General features: G+C 44.6%; 1 protein-coding gene across 1 annotated transcript in view; it reads right to left on the bottom strand.

Moving 5' to 3' along the window:
* Positions 1-19,103, bottom strand: part of VSTM4 (V-set and transmembrane domain containing 4) — a 90,734-nt gene that overhangs the window by 17,269 nt on the left and 54,362 nt on the right. Inside the window, exons 6-7 of the mRNA XM_046652803.1 lie at positions 13,114-13,220; positions 11,575-11,636 (exon numbers count right to left, since the gene is read on the bottom strand). Of these exons, the coding sequence (XP_046508759.1) occupies positions 11,575-11,636; positions 13,114-13,220 (169 nt within the window). The remainder of the gene's footprint in view (positions 1-11,574; positions 11,637-13,113; positions 13,221-19,103) is intronic.

The raw sequence follows: 19,103 nt of genomic DNA on the forward strand, positions 1-19,103 counted from the left end.
AAGTTCTTCGGGAATGAGGGAGAGTCACAATGCCCCTAGGAGTATATTCTCCTAATTTTCTCTTTGTTGATAAATAAGAAAACCCATCATTCTCCCCGGGTGGCTGAACTCTCTCACTAAGGCAGCAGTGACTGTCCTGTCCACAGTGACCGAACTGGAACTGGCTACTGAGTTTGATAAGTTATTCAGAGCCACACTTCTCAAACTTTAACGTTCATCAGATTCATCCAGGATCTTGCTGAGTTGCAGATTCTAATTCGCTAGGTCTAGGGTGGGGCCTGAGTTTCCACTTTTCCAACAAGCTCTCAGGCGATGCGCAGGCGGCAGGTCCATGCACCACACTTTGAGCAATGAGGACTCAGAGCTCCAATCCCAGATCCCTGCCCTCCATGGTTCCTTCACTCCCCACACACTCTGCTAGTTCCAGGTCCCCTACTGGGGACACAGTGATGAGGAGGACTGGTCCCTGATGACTTTAAAACTAGTGCTAATGAAAATGGAAAACTTCTGGGCATCAAAGGACACAATCAACAGACTGAAAAGGCAACCTACAGAATGGGTGAAAATATTTGCAAATTATTTATCAGATAAGAGGGTAATATCTAGAATACATAAAGAACTCCTACAACTCAACAACAAAAAACAAACAACCTACCTTGGGGTAAATTTAACTAAGGAAGTGAAGGACTTATATAATGAAAACTACAAGGCCTTTCTGAGAGAATTGGATGACGACATAAGGAGATGGAAAGACATTCCATGTACATGGATTGGAAGAATAAACATAGTTAAAATGTCTATTCTACCTAAAGCAATCTACAGATTCAACGCCATCCCAATCAGAATCCCAATGACATTCTTTACAGAATTAGAACAAAGAATCCTAAAATTCATATGGGGCAACAAAAGACCCCGAATTGCTAAAGCAATCCTGAGAAAAAAGAACAAAACGGGAGGCATCACAATCCCTGACTTCAAAACATACTACAAAGCTACAGTAATCAGAACAGCATGGTACTGGTACAAAAACAGGTGCACAGATCAATGGACCAGAATTGAAAGCCCAGAAATAAAACCACACATCTATGGACAGCTTATCTTTGACAAAGGAGCTGAGGGCATACAATGGAGAAAAGAAAGTCTTTTCAACAAATGGTGCTGGGAAAACTGGAAAGCCACATGTAAAAGAATGAAAATTGACCATTCTTTTTCACCATTCACCAAAATAAACTCAAAATGGATTAAAGACCTAAAGGTGAGACCTGAAACCATAAGGCTTCTGGAAGAAAACGTAGGTAGTACACTCTTTGACATCAGTATTAAAAGGATCTTTTCGGACACCATGCCTTCTCAGAGAAGGGAAACAATAGAAAGAATAAACAAATGGGACTTCATCAGATTAAAGAGCTTCTTCAAGGCAAATGAAAACAGGATTGAAACAAAAAAACAACCCGCTAACTGGGAAAAAATATTTGCAAGTCATATATCTGACAAAGGCTTAATATCCTTAATATATAAAGAACTCTCACAACTCAATCACAAAACATCAAACAACCCAATCAAAAAATGGGCTGGAGACATGAACAGACATTTCTCCAAAGAAGATATACTGATGGCCAATAGGCACATGAAAAGATGCTCATCATCGCTGATCATCAGGGAAATGCAAATCAAAACTACACTAAGATATCACCTTACACCCGTTAGAATGACAAAAAATATCTAAAACTAATAACAACAAATGTTGGAGAGGTTGCGGAGAAAAAGGAACCCTCATACACTGCTGGTGGGAATGCAAACTGGTGCAGCCACTATGGAAAACAGTATGGAGATTCCTCAAAAAACTAAAAATAGAACTACCATACGATCCAGCCATCCCACTACTGGGTATTTATCCAAAGAGCCTGAAGTCAGCAATCCCAAAAGTCCTGTGCACCCCAATGTTTATTGCAGCACTGTTTACAATAGCCAAGACGAGGAAGCAACCTAAGTGCCCATCAACAGACGAATGGATAAAGAAGATGTGGTACATATATACAATGGAATACTACTCAGCTGCAAAACAGAACAAAATCATTCCATTTGCAATAACATGGATGGACCTTGAGAGAATTATGTTAAGTGAAATAAGCCAGCAAGAGAAAGATAATCTGTGTATGACTCCACTCATATGAGGAATTTAAAACTATGGACCAAGAACAGTTTAGTGGATACCAGGGGAAAGGTGGGGCGGGGGGTGGGCGCAAAGGGTGAAGTGGTGCACCTACAACATGCCTGACAAACATTAATGTACAATTGAAATTTCACAAGATTGTAACCTATCAATAACTCAATAAAAAAACAAAAAACAACAACAACAAAAAAAAAACAAACAACCTAATTAAAAAACGAGGAAAAAGGGCCAGCTTGGTTCACATGCTCCACTTTGGCAGGTAGGGGTTCACAGGTTCGGATCCCGGGTGGGGACCTACACAATGCTCATCAAGCCACGCTGCGGCAGCATCCCACGTACAAAATAGAAGAAGCCTGGTACAGATGTTAGCTCAGGGCCAATCCACCCCACAAAAAAAATGGGGGAAAAGAATAGACATTTCTCCAAAGAAGATATACAAATGGCCAAAAAGAATGTGAAAGATGCTCAGCATCACTAATAATTAGGGAAATGCAAAGCAAAACCACAATGAGATACCAGCTCACACTCATTAAGATGGCTACTATCAAAAAACAGAAAAAAATTGCCTATGACCAAAAAACAAAAAACAAGTATTGACAAGGATGTAGAGATGCTGGAACCCTTGGGCACTCTTGGTGGGAATGTAAAATACTATAGTTGCTGAGGAAAACAGTATGACAGTTCCTCAAAAAAAAAAAAAAATGGAATTACCATATGATTCAGGAATTCCACTTCTAGGTATATACCCAAAAGAACCGAAGGCAGGGACTCAGAGATGCTTGTACATCCATGTTCACAGTGGCATTATTCACAATAACTAGCAGGTGGAAGCAACCCAAGTGTCCATTGACAGATGAATGGATAAGCAAAATGTGGGATATACATACGATGAAATACTATTCAGCCTTAAAAAGGAAGGAAATTCTGACGCACGTTGCAACAAGGATGATCCTTGACAATGTTATGCTAAGTGAAATAAGCCAGTGACCAAAAGATAAATACCATACAATTCCACTTATGCGAGCTACCTATTTATAAAGATAGAAAGTAAGAGAGTGGTTTTCAGGGACGGGGGGAGGGAGAGGGGAGAGTTGTTGCTTAATGAGGACCGAGTTTTGCAAGATGAAAAGAGTTCTGGAGATTGTCTGCACAACTATGCGAATGTACTTAACACTCTGGAATTGTACACTTAAAAATGGTTAAGACGGTAAATTGTATGTCTATTCTAGCACAATTTAAAAAAAATGTTCCCACGGTCTGCACTACCTAAGGTGTCTACCCTGTGTAGCTTTTGTAGTATAAGGAAAGCAGAGGTCACTCTGTACAAATGAACCACGTGGTTCTAGCGGAGGAGAAAGTCAAGGCAGGCAGGTGAACGTGACTTCCTGGTGGAGTGGGACGTGCTAAAATACAGGTAAGGCCAGGTGCTATGGGAGCCCCAAGGAGAGGCTCTGAAGTCAGATGGATGGGGAGGTGGCCAGGTGTGAGCCAGCTGTGGCAGCAAGTAGGAGGAAAGGGACAAGCCCAGGCACACTGAGAAGGAAGAGACAGGCTTCAATCACCAGTGGACATGGGGGTGAGGGAGAAGAAGACACCTAGATTCCGCATGGGACAGCCATTCGCTGAGGCGAGGATATCTCAGGTGGAGTAGGTCTAAAGGGGGGGAACTAGTTCCATGTGTGCCGTGGTGAATCTGGGGGACACATGGGCCTCCACGGGAGTGTCCCGTAAACAGTGAGAAGCTCCTGTCTGGAATTGACTTGAAGATCCAGGTTAGGGAAGCGATGGGCTGCACAGGCGGCTGCTGCACCTGTGAGAGTGTTGACTCTCCCAGGCAACGTGTTCAAAGAGAAGAGAAGCCCAGGGACAGCCAACACTGGAGAGGTGGAGGAGGGGAAGCTGGCCTACCGTCTTGGGAGGGGCAACAGCCAGGAGCGAGAGCAGCCAGCTGGGGTGATGGCAGGTGACCCACATTCACCTCCAGGAACAAGGGCATCAGTGCCTTGAGGGGTCAGAAAAAAAAGATTAATTGAAAGGTGCCATGAGAGTCGGTGATGGCAGGTCACTGACATGCAGAGGCATAACTCTGATGCCCCAGAGAACCTAGATTTGCAGAGAAGCAGGGCTGAAGGGGCAGGAGGCCTGAAGAAGGTGGGGAGTGAGCCACATCTTGGAAGCGGCTCTGCTAGAGGATGAGGCAGGGCAGCAGGCGCAGGACAGAGCCCACAGGGCCACCGGTAAGAGGCCCAAGACCATGCAGGGTAGCGGGATGGAGTGGGAGATGGATGATGACAGCCCTCCCGCACATACAACCCACAGGAAGCCGTGCTTCATCCTGGAGGCAAGGGGGAGCCATGAGAGTATTTTAAGCAGGGAAATGACGTGGTTGAAGTTGTGTTTAGAAAACTCCCTAGGCAGCGATGCGGAGGATGGCTCGGAGCAGGATAGACAGGATACAAGAGACCCGCTGGAAAACTTGCGGTAATGAAGCCCACGGTGATCCTGAGTTTTCTGTGTCTTCAGTCTTTTGCTCACAAGACAGCATTTTCTCCTTACAGGACAGGGGTGGCCTGACCCTTCCAGCTACCACGTGCCATGAAGGAGTGACTTAACGACAGAGGGGGAGGACTCAGGGGTGCGGTACGGAGGGATGCTCAGTGAGGAAGGTGCTGACTCGGAGGCAGGAGGAGCGTACCAAAATTGGGGAGCCCAAAGGACTGCCTCCTCTTCTCTTTTGGTTGGTTTTGGAATGCTGACCCCCTCCCCTCACACTCATGCTTCCTGCTGCCATTCTCCTCGAAACACTGAGGTCTGGCTTCCACATCACAGAAACTATTTTCTCTTCCTCCCATCAGCCTCTAAATCAACACCTGACCTAAGGCAATATAAAGAAATCAAACGTGCTTCTGGCTTTCCCTGCTTCTTCTGAGACAAGGGAGCGAGGCCAGCTTTTTCTGGAAGTGTGCGGATTTACCCAAAGGCTTCTGGGAGCTCTGCTGTAGGGCCACTTACCTAGGGGGAGAAAACAGGGTCCCCAGAAGGCTTCAGGGGGTCAGTGAGCAGTGCCCACACCCCACACCCAATTTAAAGGGAAACTACACATTTTGAGTTTTTTGACAGTGCTCCCTCACCCCCAAAAAGATGAAGAACCACTGGTACATCGGAATAATGACTCCCTGTCAGTGTTTAAGGTTATTAGACAAACTGATCACGCTGTTAGTCAGAAAGACCCTCATGACAATGCATGGCCTCGTTACCAGAAAGCCAACTGTGAAGGCAGGCTGTGTTTGGTTATTTTGTTAAAAAAAAAAAAACCAAGGGGGTCAGTTTCGATATCTTGATTGCAAAAATGTCTAAATGCCTCTCTCATCTCTTTTTTCTTCTTGAATCCTATCATTTTTTTAAACCTTCCAACCAGTGTTAGTCTCTGGTATATGGACTTCTTGCAAGAGGCCACATGGTCTTGGAACCATAAGAAAAGATGCCCACTTTTAATGCTCTGAGGGTGAAAGCTAGGGACATACGTTTGTCATTTTTGCCTGGCGGAGTGTGGAGCGTCCACCCGGAGTTGGCACGTCCAGTTGAGAGGAGGGAGATGGATGCAGTGGGGACGGGGGCAGCAGAGGGCTGGCACACAGTAGGCGCTCAGTAACAGGAAGTCCTCCCTTCTCGTCAGTGAGTCGGCGGAGGTGGCAGGCAGGGTGGCTTCTTGAGGTGACCATGTGTCAACATCCCTCTGGAAAGACGGCGGGGGCTCTGTGGCCTATGACCCTCTAGGAAGCACTGTTTTATGGAGATCGTGGCAAAAATGGAACAATTACAGAATCAAACACCTAAACTGGCACCAGTCCCCAAATAAAAGACGTCTCCAACTGATTTCCTCAATTACCCAGCAAGGCCTGTGTGAGTCAACAAGTAGCAACTGATTGTAGTTTCAGCTACCATCAAGACTCATTGATCCGAGAGAGAAATATCGACCAAATTGAGACTGAGGTCAGCGCTGGCCTCCCGGGAAAATAAATCTTAATATCAACCAAAACCTGCAGACGCTAGGCCTGGTATTTTTGACTTTCAACTGATGGTCAGACAGAGGCCCGTTCAAAGTCAGCTCTTTTCTTTATTGTGCATGGTTTTAGGCGTAAATTGGTTTCCAAATGGACTCGTTTCTGGAAAATTTGCTATGAAAAATTTTTAGTCTTTTCACATCTTAAATGATCAAAGGGTAATTTGGTATTTAAGAGCTGTTATTGGGGATAATCCCATAAAACCAAGAATCCTCTTGAAATGCATATGACTGCCCCCGACTTGCTTTCTGTTAAAATTAAGAATTTCCTTTGTTGAATCTCCACCCAGAGGAGCATGCCAACTCAAAGAAGCACACAAACAACAAAGTCAACAAGGAAGACTGGGGATTGGGACCAGAGGTATCTTTGAAAATGCTGGTGGATCCAATCTGTTTCAAGTGGCCCCAAACTGCTTAAGGCGGCATTTTGCACTCAATAGGAATACTGATTTTTATTTAATGGGTAAATGAAAGGTGGGCCCACCGGCTGTGGACTAAAGAAAGTTGTCCACTCAAGACTGACGATGCTGCAAAGGGGCCATCCACGGGGCAGCAGCTCGGGCTTCATGGGAAATGGAATAGTACCCGCTGTGGGTTGTAGGAACTCACTTTTCTTCAACAGAGTGTGTCCTCACATGCAAATCTGGCGGTGGGGGAAGGACTGATTGTGAGAATTAAACATGATGACATGCAAAAAGCACTTTTTTTGGATATATCCCTGGCATGTCAATGGAACTTCGGTAAGTAGTTATTTCTGCTATTAGCAGAGGTAAGAGAGAGCGTTAGAAACAACAGGTCCTGAACAACTTAGAGAGAATGTAAGGTGGGGAAACTTACAAAGCGTAGTCCCTCTTGAAGTGGTTGATAAATATCAGAATTAAGAAGAAAAGACCTGGAAAAATGTGCAGTGATATGCACAGTTGAGAGGAAAGTGAGCTCAGCTCATCTGTCTCGGGGACCGAATCTCATGAGTGGGATGCAGGATGCTGCAAGGCCAAGGGAAGCTGACAGTTTTGTCTTTGTGTTCAGTTGAGTTTGCAAAAGCCCACTGAACGACCAGAGACCTACTAGCATCAGCAAAAACTCTGCTGCTGCATTTGAGGACAAGACGAGCATTGTCAATAGAGCAGAACCAACGAGGAAGTTTTGATGCTATGAACCAGATGGAATCATACTGTATGAAAAACCCATTGGAACCCCAATTCACTGCAGGCAGAAGAAGGCTCTCTTTGGAAAACCGGTGAACCAGTCGCTCCACTGGAACCACAGAAAACCTGGGCGCAGAGCAGGAAGAGCCAGGATGAGGTGGAGTCACGTGGGACGTCAGAACCGTCCACAGAGACCCAGGCTCCACTCCAAGGCGAGGCTTAGAATGTGCTAGTTAAAACCTTATGTTTTGGATTCGGAAGGACCCAGGTTCAAGTCCTGACTGCCACCCACAAGTGACACGACCTTGGGTTAGTCACCCATCTGTCACCTTCCTCACTGTGCCATCTGTAAAAACGGAATGAAGAACCTGTGCTACAAAGCTGGCGTGCAGAATCTCCAACAGATCTCCATCCTCTTAGACACTGCTCTGGGCATGGAGAATACAGCAGTGACCAAAGCAGACAAGCTCCTCGCCTTCGGAGCCCTTGTCTTCCGGGAGAAGAGAGGTGATTAATAGACAGATACAAGGGATGTGAGGCAGCTTCTGATGGGGAGCGCCATCTGAGGCGGGTGGTGCTCGATACGGCATTTCAGAAAGGCTTCTCCGTTGACGGGATGTTTGAATAGAGACCCTAGGGGGGTCTACCCAAGCCACAGGCATATCCTGGGGAGGACAGTCCAGGCAGAGCGGAGAGCTGGTGCAAAGATCTGCCAGAACACTCTTGGTTTAAGGACTAGCAAGGAAGCTAGTGAGGGCAGAGCGCAACAAGGAAGGGGGATGGTGGTAAAAACGATGTCAAAGAGCTAATGGGGACTGGAGCATATAGGGCTGTGTGGCCGACTGTGGTAACCACTAACCAAAGGTGGCTCCTGAGCACTTGAATGTGCTTCTGAAATGAGATGTGTAGCAAGTGTAACATACGCTGGATTGTGAAGACTTAGTAGAACAGAAAGCACGTAAAATATTTCATTAATAATTTTTATAATGATTATATGTTTAAGTGATAACATTTTTGATATATTGGGTTAAATAAAACATTATTAAAATTGGCTTCACCTGTTTCTTTTTACTTCTGTAATATAGCTATTAGAAATTTTAAATTACAGGGGCCAATCTGGTGGTGTAGTGGTTAAGTTTGCGCACTCTGCAAGGGTTTGTGGGTTTGGATATGGGGCGTGGACCTACACACCACTCATCAAGCCATGCTGTGGTGGCGTCTCACATACAAAATAGAGGAAGATTGGCACAGATGTTAGCTCAGGGCCAATCTTCCTCACCAAAAAAAAAAGAAAGAAAGAAAAGAAAAGAAAATTGAAATTACATACATGGCTTACAGGCTTACATGATATGGGGCATTATAGGGTCACAGTAAGGAGTTTGGCATTTATGTTGAGCAATATGAGAAGTAATAAGAAATGCACATAAAGTCCTTAGCATATTTCCAAGAATATAGTATGAAAAGTTTACAAAACCAGAATTCCACTCACAGACAAACTGTTCAGATATAAAAGCAAATAAAGATATCTAGGAGGAAAATATGGGGTTCAAGAAAGAGCAATAACAAAGCCAGTAAAAGTTAAGTTTAAATAATTGTTTAGACTGTAGTGATAAAGTTTAATGAAACTGGCGAGGAATGATTGCTGAAATATGAAACACAAAGTAAAATAAAAAAGAATCTGACAAACACAAAACTGAATCCATTCCTAAATTCCAAATAGATCAGAGAAAAACAGGCAACAGAAACTACACTAGGGGCCGGCCCAGTGGTGCAGCGGTTAAGTGTGCATGTTCCACTTTGGCGGCCCGGGGTTCACAGGTTCGGATCCCGGGTGCGGACATGGCACCACTTGGCAAGCCATACTGTGGTAAGCATCCCACATACAAAGTAGAAGAACATGGGCACCGATGTGAGCTCAGGGCCAGTCTTCCTCAGCAAAAAGAGGAGGATTCACAGATGTTAGCTCAGAGCTAATCTTCCTTGGGGGGAAAAAAAAGAAACTATACTAGTATTTCACTTTAGCCATGCTGGGAGATGTGAACTGGTTTTATGCCTTTAACATCCATTTCCATAATGCTGATGAGGTTAAGTACTCTTCAGGAGCTTACTGGGTATTTGCATATTTTCTTTTGTGAAGTGTATGTTTAAAGACTTCTGCCCATTTTTTTGGAGTGTTGTCATTCCTTACTGATTTGGAGGAGTTCATAGATTCTGTGTAAGAATCCTCTGTCAGATAAATTCTCCCAATCTGTGGCTTGTCTTTTCATTCTTGTATTGGTATCTTTAATCAGAATAGATACTCTAAATTTTAGGGTAATCCAAATTTTTTAATCTTTTCCTTTATGGCTGGTACTTTATGTGTCTTGTTTAAGAAATCTTTGCCTACCCTGAAGTTAGGGAGATACACTATCTTTAAGAAGTTTTATTTTTACCTTTTATACTTCAGTCAATGATCCTTCTCTAATTAATTTGTGTGTGTGGTGTGAAGCAGGAGTTAGGGATCATTGCTTTTCATGTGGATACCCCATAGACCCATTACCATATATTGAAAGATAATCCCTTCTTCGCTGCATTACAATGTCACTTTTCTCATAAATCAGGTGACAATACATATGTAGATCTGTTTGTGGCTCTTTATTCTGTTCCTTTGGTTTATTTGTCTACCTTTGTGCTAACATCATATTGTATTAATTACTGTGGCTTTCATGTAAATCTTGAGAATTGGTCTATAAATTCCCCACTTCGCTCCTTTCCTTCAAGATTATCTTGGCCCTTTGCGGTACATACACATCTTAGAATAGGCTTGCCAGTTTCTCTCCCTCTCTCTCTCTCTCACACAAATACACAACTGCTGAACAATATTAGTAACAAAAGAAATAACAATATGGTTAGAAACTAAAAAAAAATTAAATATCCACATTGATACAAAGAAATTAGTGACTACACAAATGAGGGAAGGGCTCCCTCTCTTCCCTACAGAAGAATTTCACCTAGTAAATGAAGACGGATTGAGGAAAACAGAAAACCACCATTAGGACACCAAAGTAATTCCTGCTGTAAGAAAAATCTGCTGAGGAATGCTAAAATTAGTGGGCAAAAGTTCAAGGAAAAACAAGACATTTGTACAGCCTTGAGTATTTCCCTGAAAATATTTATTAATACTGTGGTGGTTTCAACATACATCCACAAATTCTTTGACATGCCTTCCTTCAGGGGGTGGAGCTTAACTCTCCTCCCCTTGAGTGTGAACTGGACATAGTGACCGGCTTGTAACAAACAGAAATATAAATGGGGAAAAAATAGCAACTTTAGACTGAAGAAGCCTAGCAGACACCACCTCCACCAAGTGATCAGAGGGCCACCACCACCTATGATAAGACATGTTGACATTATGTGCCCCCGATGTGATGCAGTGAGACGTAAATATCACCTCTGTGTTGTCCTTCCTCCAAATCCATCGCCTCACTTCTACTCATCAGAAAAACCTCAGAGAAACCCAAGCCAAGGGAGATTCTAAAAAATTACTGCTACCACTCTTCACAAGCGTCAAGGCCATGAATGAAAAACAAAGACTGAGGAACTGTCACAGATTGGAGGAGACTAAAGAGACACAACAAATAAATGCAACATGAGATCCTGGAATGGATTCTGGAACAGACAGAGAACACTAGTGGAAAAACTGCTGAAATCTGGTGGAAGTCTGGATGGCAATGTGCTGATGGGAATTTCTTAGTTTTGACCAATACCCCAAGGCTACATAAGATAGTAACATTAGGAGAAGCCAGGAGAAGGGTAGAAGGGACTTCTCTGGATTATCTTTACCACTCTCTGTAAACCCAAATTTATTTCAAAATAAAATCTTTAACACATTTTCTGGAAGGTTCTTCAACAGTCTCTTCAAAGTGATTATCAGGCAAATTTATACAAGCAGGTTCATTTCTATTTTATACATTCCTATGTGGCTTTTTTCTTCTTTTGGAAAAGTAGCATTTAGAACGAAAAATAATTCCATGCCATTCCGGGAACTAGGTATGGGAGTCAAAAGCTGTCCCCAAGAAGAGAGAATGCTCTCACTTGGGAACAAAAGCACCAAGAACCTGGGGCATGTTTTGAATTAAGAAAGGTACCAACTCGACTCGGAAGGGCGTTTAAGGCTTGAGGGGACAACAGCCTAGAATCTGGTTACTCACCAGGGTGACTTTCCTTTGTGGCTTCAGCAGCTTCGGTTTATGGAAGGTGGCAGCTATGGGAGCTGTGGAAGGACGTCACGGGTTTAGTTTCAGTTCCTCCCAGAACCCTTAAAGCCCACTTGTCATCAGCATCACAGTCACACTCTGTAGAGACTCGTGGACCCCCTGGAAGTCCTGGGCTTCCTGGAAGACTTCCTGGCCCCACGGAAGAACTCTAGTTTCTGATCCAGGCAGCAGCTAGTGCCCCTCGGTGGAGGGTGATCCTCCCCCAGTCTTTGAACGTGTCATCTCGTCTCTTCGATGGGGTCAACAAAACAACTGCATAAAACACTGCCAGCTACAAAGAGGTCAGGTGTGCAGGTGAGAACCAGGGACGCTTGGTAAAGGCCAACAAGGCTGGACCGTCCCTGGGGCTCCATCCTAACTGCACACTAATGCTGACAGCAGTGACCTTTGACCCTCACAGCAGCCCTGTGAGGTCATCAGGGAGGGGCTTAACGTCCCCATTCAACAGGGGAGGAAAGCAAGGCTCTTCCCCAATGTCATACAACCAGTATTTAGATGACATGGGACTTGACCTTGGCCTTCAAAGTCAGGCAGACCTCATTTCAAAGCCAGGCTCTACCACTTAGCTCTGCAAACCTCATTTCAGCTTTCCTAAGGTCGGGTGCTATCTATCTACTCCGATTGAAGTGAGACAATCCAGCAGGGCTTCTCTCGGCCCTTGCCTCCCAGATCTACACTGGCCATGCCTCCTAGAACGCCCATGCCTTCCCACCCCTTCCGTCCACTGGATGCAAGTTGAGTCTTGGCACCACTGGCTTCTACCACAGGGTGTCCTACGGGGTCCCTAGGGGACATCCTGCGAAGCCCCAATTGAAGGATAAACTGTGTCTTGTCTTGTTATTAAATTGTTCACCTGGACAATCCTTGCATTCCCAACTATCTTTCAACTTCTTTGAGGTATGGACTTCTCCTAAATTGGCGACAGTTGTTTTAGGAACTATCTAGTGACAGTTTAGTTCTCCTGAGCCGTGTTCAATCCTCTCCTCCAGAAACACCCACCTTCCACACTTACGTTGCTCTAAGTCATAACTGGAATCAAAGAATAACCCCCCTTTTATCCCCAGAACAAATCCAAAATAAACTACATACCTAGTTTACATCTCTAGAAAAATCAGAGAGCCTTCTTTTCCTGGAATGAACCAAGAAGATGCTGACACCTCCTTGCCCCATCTCACTACGTGCAGAGCGTGTTAATAGTTCAAAGTGAAATACACTGGAATCGGTCGGTGGATGTTGACCCCCCCACCTCCCCGTTAAAGCCATGCTGGGTCAATGGCACCACCCAAAGTCCCACCCCAGGGGCGGGGCTCAGTCATGACTAGAATCTGGGTGGGGTTCTCTAGACCACGTAATCCTTGCATGTCATGTCCTCCATCTGCCCACTCCCCCTGTCCTGATCCCGCAGCAAATCCCAGACCCACTTCTGGATCGATCACGGTAGTTGCCACGTGGGAAACGGAAGGCTAGCCCTACCTTTGGCGGGGACTGCAGGAGGCACGTCAGCCTTCTCCCTCCGCCTCTTGCCCTTCTTGGGCTGCAGTGGGGCCAAGCTGGTCACGCTGGTGACGGTCTCCCCTGAGCTGTAGAGGGAAAAGGTCCTCGTGAAGGCAAAGGCAAGTTTGTTCCAGGGAAAAGGAAAGGAAGCAATAGTTTCCGAATGCGCCCTGTGCAATACTGTAAGGAAAGGTCATCTTATAGCTGGACAGGAGCTGACTGCTCTGTGCTTATCTCCAGGGCTGTCTGGAGGTCTGGCACTGACCCTTGGCTAAGATAAGAACGAAGAGATCAGCTAGTTAGTGCTTTATAGTGCGCTGTTCAAAGTTCAAAAATCCCTGGAGAGACCCTGGGCCAGGCTGTCTGCATTGTTTCTGGATGTATAGATTGATGGTTTCCACCTGGTTTCATTGGTGACACAGTCTGCCTTGGCTACAACACCAGTAGGGTATTAAGACACCACAAGAAACCTCTGCTTGAGCTCTCCTAAAACCAAGTTCCCTTGCACATGTCTTTCTGGTTCACAATCTAAAAACAGAGCACCTTCTGTGCAAATGAGAAAAAATGCTGGGTTGCTCACCTGGGAGTGTCTAGGGACCCCCCAGGACGGTTCACGCTTTCTTCTCCTGAGGTATATTTACCTTCAGTGAAGGCTGAATGAGTTCCCCCTGAGGAGCGCTGTGAGAATTATCCGGCCCCGCGGAATCACTGTAGTATCAGATTCTTTCTGTATTCCCCATGATAACCCAAAGTGATGGGGCTGATAAGCTTTACATTACAGGTAAGCAAATCAAGACTCAAAGATGCTAAATGACCTACCCTAAGTGACACTGTTAGCAAGCTGCTAACATGAAATGGGCAGACACAGGCTGGCCTGTGAAATCTGTTCTTGATGCTGCAGGTGGGATGCAGTCCACACACTTTCTTGAGTGGCCATCAGTTTTATTTCAAATGCATCCTGTTGGTTCCAGCAACCCAGAGGGAAACTCCTTTCAGACTCTCGTCCTTGGGCACAGGTTCCAGCCAAGCAGGCACAGTTACCGAAAGAGGCTAACTCCCTGATACACAAAGGATTTCTGGAAATCCATAAGAATAGAATCGACTGTCTAATAATTAAAATGAATGAAGGCGGTGAACCGTTTATGCAAACATGCTGAAACTCCCTCCTGAAAGGGGAATCCAAATTGAAGCGCACTGCCATTCCTTTCTCCACATAATAGAACGGCGTCAATCAGCTTGGAGGCAGAGCGCTCTTCTGGCAGGTGTGTGAGGACTCAGGCACTCACAGTATGGCTGGGACCGGTGCTCGCCCTTGCTGGTGGACAACACCCTGGCAATCAGGGTAACTCGGGCGATGGGAACGACAAGGGCTTTACTTCCGCTTCCGGGAACCTATTCAGTAGATGTCCTTGCACCGAATGAAATGAGTCACTACAGTGCCGTTGGCAACAGCAATCAATTAGAAACCATCCGACTGTCCATCAGCAGGGGACGGGCAAAGTAAACTATGGGAAATTTACAAACCACACACAGGGGCCTCTGCAGCTATAAAGGGGAATGAAGAAGCTATTTCTGAAGCTATTTCATTGTTAAATGAGAAAGCTAGATGTTGGGCCATGTGTAAGATGCACTACTTTTTGTACAAAAATAGGAGAAAATAAGAATATATATTAGTATTTCCATACACGTGCATAAAGACACTCTGGAAATCTTCACAAGAATTTGAAAACAGTGGTTCCTTAGGATGGAGGTGCTGAGGGACTAAACAGATCGGGGACTAGACAGGGAGAATTATAACTGTATGTATATATATTTAAATTAATTAACTTTTTACTTTAATTATTAAACCACATGATTGTATAATCTTTGAAAAACAGTAAACACAAATAAATACCTACATGTATTTAATAAAAGAAAATAGGCTATTCTAACATAGTCTTAGAGTTTTAAAAATAAACGAAGACTGAATCAAACATTGTGGGAAAAATTCCAAGAATACAGTTCGCACTGAGATTCCCCAAAGATGGCTTATTTTTCTTGGGAAGAGAAATCCTAACTGGCCAGAGCTTTAGAGCACAGGGTCAGTTGTGTAAATTCACAAATAGCCAAAAGGAATGTGCGTTTACAAAACTCTGACCACTAGGAGAAAAAACAAGGGCTAAGACACTTTCAGAATTACTTAAATTACACAACCACTTGGACAACTTCATTTCGTAACTTTCTAAACGCTTGAAATGTTTATTTTTCCCTTTCCGTTACAAATTAATGCCTGCCACGTTTTAAAATGGTCATTACAGACATGGGGATGAAAAAAAAAAGTGTATCATAACCAAAACACAACCTTCGTAAATATTTCTAGTCTTTTTCCTCTTCTTTGTTTTATTTTTTTAATAGACTTTATTTTTTAGAGCAGTTTTAGGTTCACAGCAAAATTGAACAAAAGGTACAGACATTGCCCATATACCCCTGCCCCCACAGCCTCCCCCATTATCAATAGCCCCCACCAGACTGGTGCATTTGTTATAATTGATGACATTGCACTGACACATCATTATCACCCACAGTCCACAATTTACACTAGGGTTCATTTTAGGTGTTATATATTTTATGGGTTTGGACAAATGTATAATGTAACCATCATTATGGTATCATACAGAATAGCTTCACTGCCCTAAAAAGTCTCTGTGTTCCACCTATTCATGTCTCCCATCCCCCTCCCCCTGCCAACCCCTGTCTCCATAGCTTTGCCTTTTCCAGAGTGTCACATAGTTGGAATCATACAGTAGGCAGCCTTTTCAGATTGGCTTCTTTCACTCAGCAAAATGCATTTAAGGTTCTTCCATGTCTTCTCATGGTTAATAGCTCATTTCTTCATAGCACTGAATAATATTCCATTGTCTGGAGGCAGCAGTGTTTATTTATCCATTCCCCTACTGATGGACATCTTGGTTGCTTCCAAGTTTCGGCAATTATGAATAAAGCTGCCATACAACTCCATAGGCAAGTTTCTGTGTGGAGACAAGTTTTCAATTCTTCCTTGGTTTTTATTTTTTTTATCATACTGTATTACAATTTTGCACCCTTCTTTTCACTTAATCAACATTTTCCATATGGTTACATCCTCATATTATTCCAGTGAGAAGATATGGCACGGTTTACTTAGCCAATCCTGAAGTCGAAACATCTAATTTGTTCCCCAGTTTGATACATAAATACCATTGCTATAAATATATTTCTGCACCATGGTTTTCCATTCTCAGACTTTTGTTTCTAGGTTGCATTCTTAGAGCTGGAACTATGTTCACAGACGAGGATCGATTTATAGGCTCCTTAATACCCATTGTCAAAATGATTTCTGACAGATTAGTACTACTTTATAGCCACTCGTCAACGGGTGAGGGCATTTATGTTTTCACTGTCTTTAAGGCCAAGTTTATCAGTTTAAGAAATTACTCATTTAATGAAGAAAAATGGGATCCCCTTTTCCTTGCATTTCTCTGATTTCTAGTGAGGACGAACATTTCCTGTGTCTGTCTAGTTGTGTTTCCTCATTTATGAATGACGTATGGACATCTTCTGCTGTTATTACCATCTTGAGTTTTTCTTCTAGATTTGCGTGCACCTTCACATCAGTCTGAAATGTTTACTGCAATCATTTACTGCACTCCCTTTGAAGTTGGGCTTTTTGTTAAAGGCACAGTCATTTGTTTCTTTTTGCTAAAATCATTCACTATTTTCTTTTTGTCTGTTGCCTCTGAGCTTGGATTATCCTCCCCAGGTACACGTCACACCCTACAAAATCAAAGAATATTTCCTCTTCTCTTCTCTTGAATTTAATTGTTTAGCTCTTTAATATAAAATGGAAGTTTGGGGACATCATTTATATGAATTTATGCCATCAGGCCCAGGGCTTTGAGTAAGCTGAAAAAGATATGCTTTGTCATCACCATTTTCCTTCAAAACAGTAAAACTGCACTAAACTAAATTTAGTTCTAATTCATACTTCAACAATGAGAATTCGTATACAATGAGTCACCACAATGAAATACGATAGACAATTTTTCTCTCCTAATCTTACGGCTCCCATTGAGTCAGAAGGGCTGGGAGGAACTTTGGACTGAGAAAATCCACTCTAGGATTCAAGTGCAAGAAAGTTATTCTGCATCTTGGGTTGGAACAGGACTGCATTTTGTCTCTGACACCAGGGAGCAAGCGTGGCTGGAGCCAGTCAAACCAAGAAAGAGAGGAAACAGGCCGGAACCTCTGTCTAAATTAGAGAGCTGAGCGACTGGAGAGAAATGTTATTTGTGGGCAAAAGGGCTGTCTTTCTGGCTCCAGCAAGGGCAGGGCAGGAGGCACACATGTGGGGCCCTTGTTGTGACACGAACAAGGTTCTGGCCTGGCTGCCACTCATAGGCGTCTCTGTCCCACAAAGGTTAGGCACCTCTGCTCCGTGGCACACGGTGGCCAGATCCAGTGAATGGGGGCTGGACAAGGGGCAGGGGCCTGCACTAAAGCTGGTCCCACTCTGACTAAAGAGGTGACCCTGGGCAAGTCCCTCACCTCCTTAGGCCTCATCCTGCAACCTGTAAAACGGGGAGGCATACCCTTGCTACCTACCTCACAGGGTGATTGTGATGGTCAGATTGAGACAGCGTGGCCTAACTTAGGTGGGGCACAAAATGTCGAAACAGCACTGACTCTAATCTCCCTCATGTGGGTGCGGTCTAGGACATTTCACAGTGCTACCCAGGGAGAACAACGTTGCCATTTGGGTATCTCATGATGCCATGTCTTAGTCCTGAGGGGAAGGCTGCAAGTTTCAACTTCAGCCTTGATCAGGGAATCTTTCTGCTCAAGACAGTACAGTGTACCCTCCCATCGCCAGAGATACAGCATATGTGCTGTATAAGCATCAAGGCAGGACAGACCAGGAGGTAAGGAGGAGGGAGAGGCTACACCCTGAGCAATGGCTGGCTGCCCCAGGGTACCAGGGGAAGCAGGCAACCTGGATTTTGTCAGGCACTGAACAAACTGAGAGCAACCATGTTTTGCAGAAACTAAAGTTAATATCAGCTCTGTTTGTCTCCATCCCGTGCAAGGCGCTGTGAAATTTGCTTGATATCCGTAATCTCGGATCTTCCCAGATGGGAAAACAGAGCCTCAGAGAGGTCCAGGCCCTTCCCAAGGATCGCCAGTTGGGCAGGAGATATGGGATCTGATCCAGGTTGGCCTGCCTCCTTGGCCCTGAAGCAAGGACTCTGGGCCCAGCCCTGACAGCAGAGAACAAGGAAACTAGCACAGGAAGAGGGTCATCCAGCCAGATCCACAACGGCTGCTCCAGGCTTAAACCAGCTCCCTAAGGAGAAGGAACCGGAAAGCAATATCAGCATTCCACTGCATTTTAAATTTGCATTCAATGCAGGGTGGGGAGTTTCCTGCTGTTACAACTGCTCAAACCCCTGCCGGGGTCTTGGGAGCAGGAGCTGGGGCTGGGGCCCAAGACCAAGGGCCATCGTGGCCTGAGAGTGGGCAGCGGAGGAGGGGAGCCTAAGTCTGTTCCTGGAAATTGTCTGAAATAAGCAATGTCAGGGGCCAAAATGGAGGTGGGCATGGATGAGCCAGCCATGTGGAAATCCTGTGCCTGACTCTAGAGCTGAGCACATTGGGAGTAGAAAAAGAAATACTAAAACAGCATAAACTGAGCTGATCCCAGCAAAGAACATAATTGTAACTAAGAATCAGAGACCCAGCCACACTTTGCTTTCATAACTAAACGCAAGATCAAAGCACCCTCACATTGAACCACAGCGCCTGTGGCATATGAGGCCTCACCCCTCCACCATCAGCCATACCTGCCTCTCTCTGGGAAGGGATGTGCTAGAGAGACACAGCTGACCATTCGGGCCAAGGGGCTTTCATACACCTGACCTTTATGCCCCAGACACCAAGCGTTCCCTCTGGTCCTG

Source organism: Equus quagga, chromosome 2 (genome assembly GCF_021613505.1).
Source record: "Equus quagga isolate Etosha38 chromosome 2, UCLA_HA_Equagga_1.0, whole genome shotgun sequence".
Taxonomy (NCBI): domain Eukaryota; kingdom Metazoa; phylum Chordata; class Mammalia; order Perissodactyla; family Equidae; genus Equus; species Equus quagga.